General features: G+C 40.6%; 1 protein-coding gene across 1 annotated transcript in view; it reads left to right on the forward strand.

Annotated features, from left to right (window-relative positions):
• Positions 1–438: 438 nt before the first annotated feature.
• LOC118407031 (sialin-like) overlaps positions 439–2,291 on the forward strand; it is an 8,990-nt gene continuing 7,137 nt past the window's right edge. The window contains exons 1-2 of the mRNA XM_035807446.1: positions 439–711; positions 1,875–2,105. Of these exons, the coding sequence (XP_035663339.1) occupies positions 439–711; positions 1,875–2,105 (504 nt within the window). The remainder of the gene's footprint in view (positions 712–1,874; positions 2,106–2,291) is intronic.

The raw sequence follows: 2,291 nt of genomic DNA on the forward strand, positions 1-2,291 counted from the left end.
GTGGGTTGGGTAGAATATAAAGTCCTAGAAAAAAAGCTGTATCCATGCTGATTCGTCGAGCTAAATCCTCTGGCTAGCAACCTTAAGGTCTCGTGGTGTATTGTAATTACAAACACCGTGGTGACGAGTGCCTGAACCCAAATATAGTTACTTGAAGATTGTGTTATAGCAGGCCATTATATAAACGTATTCAGTAAATGTTCCAAATGTGCAATTATCTTGCGTACGTATTAAAGCTTTGTACTTCCTGGACGGAGGGGGTCGCTTTTGAGGCTCTACACTTCTAAGTCCTATAACTCTTAAACGATTTGGACTGGGCACCAAATTTTCAGAGAATGATGTTGACGTAATATTTGACGATAGTAAGAAAGTTGACGTAATGATGACACCATATGACGTAATTTTTACATGTAATCAACATGTTCACTTTGACCCTAGATGACCCACTGTATTCCAGCAAGGTACTCCTTGGCCATCCTTCTAATGGGAGTGGTTGTCCACCTCTTCACCCTGCGGTCTAACTTCAGTATTATCGTCGTTTCCATGGTGAAACACCCTCCCCAAAACATCGGCAACAGCTCCGGAGGGATTGAATGTTACGTGAATACGTCATATGGTAAATACTCAGAGGTGGATCAATACATGGCGGCCATGTTGTATAATGAGACCAGCGTAGTATGGAAGGAAAATTCTACAGAACATAAAAGTCAGGTACGTTGTAAGTCATTCTGATCTTTTTAGTAATTCGTGCCAATTCAAGACTATGCCATCCTGCTACGCAGGGACATCAAACAGCCAAACGACCTGTCAGGATGTACCCTGCTCTTTCAACCGTCACTTTTAGTTCCTGACCACCTGCTTATAAATATTAATTAGCTTACCCTCATATAAGCGAGACCCCTTTTGAAACTGAAAGGCCTATTCTCTAATTAGCTGACAGCTGGATTAGGGGGGACGTCCAGAGGATCTAAAGGTGATGGTTGAAAGAGCAGGGTACATCCAGACAGGCGGTTTGGCTGTTGGATGTCCCTGCGTAGGAGGATGGACTATGCCTGAATTTGTGATAGCTCTATCTAAAATTGATACCATTTACTATCTGTTATAAACAATGGGTGCCATAAAAGTTGTGATTAAATATTTATTATAGTAATCCAGAATGTTATAGCCATCAATTTTGTTTACTACCTTTCTCATCGATATCATGCGTTTGTTATTAATTCGAAAATCAACTTTTCATAAAATCAAATGAAGAAGTACCCGAAGTAACTAAAACATCCAAGTATCTTACTATCATCTGATGCATTTACTTTCCTCATTCCATACTGCATATGCTTGCAAAAAACATTTGAGTATGAATTTGTCACTAAACAGTCGTTATCAAGTGTCATCATCAACATCGATAAAATTAGATAAACTTTAAAATATTTATTAGCATCCTTGTCTCTTTACATTTAAAAAAAAATCAAGCCAACGTTAAAAATCCAGGACAAATTTTCCTGGGACCCCATTACCCAGAGCCGTATTATCTGTGCCTATTCTTACATACATCATAAATTATGAATATTTGAATTAGAAATGTTACTAAAGTTACAAAGGATGTTAATGATATAGATAAACAAGTGTGGTCCATCAATAAAACCATGGAATCCGATAATTCAAACTGAAATTAGTAAATTCGATAAAATATACAGAAGAAAAATCACAAACTCAATTTTTTTCCGCAGAAATGTTGCCAACAATATTTTAGGAAAAGTCACTAAGTTTCGTAGTCCTAGCACACGTCGTTCGGCATTGCTAGGCACTTTTAGCCCCCCACCCCCACCCTCTAGAGAGGGTTAACGTAAAACATTTTGCTTTCTCTCTTTTCCTCAAAGGACACATTTTCCTGGGACCCCATCACCCAGGGCCGCATCATCGGTGCCTACGCGTACGGTCATGTCTTCAGTCAGGTGATGGGAGGGTTCCTGGAGGCCAGGTTTGGTGGGAAGAAAGTTCTCGGCCTGAGCATCCTGCTCTCCTCCGTTCTGACTCTGCTGACACCCGCGGCTGCTTTCGCTGGAGAATGGTGGCTGTTTGCAGTTCGGGTGGTGGTCGGATTTGTGCAGGTACAAGATATAACTGTAAACGCATTTAAGTTCGCTGGGATTAATTTTACGGTAGCGGGAAAAAGGACTTTTCGCGGTGGTTTTAAGTTCGCTGTAGCGCCATGCACTGTAGTCTCTTACTGTCATGGAAAAATTTTCGCGGTGAAGTGGTCACCAAATAAACCACCGCGAAAAGTTTCTGCATTT

This window comes from Branchiostoma floridae, chromosome 19 (assembly GCF_000003815.2).
Source record: "Branchiostoma floridae strain S238N-H82 chromosome 19, Bfl_VNyyK, whole genome shotgun sequence".
Classification (NCBI taxonomy): Eukaryota; Metazoa; Chordata; class Leptocardii; order Amphioxiformes; family Branchiostomatidae; genus Branchiostoma; species Branchiostoma floridae.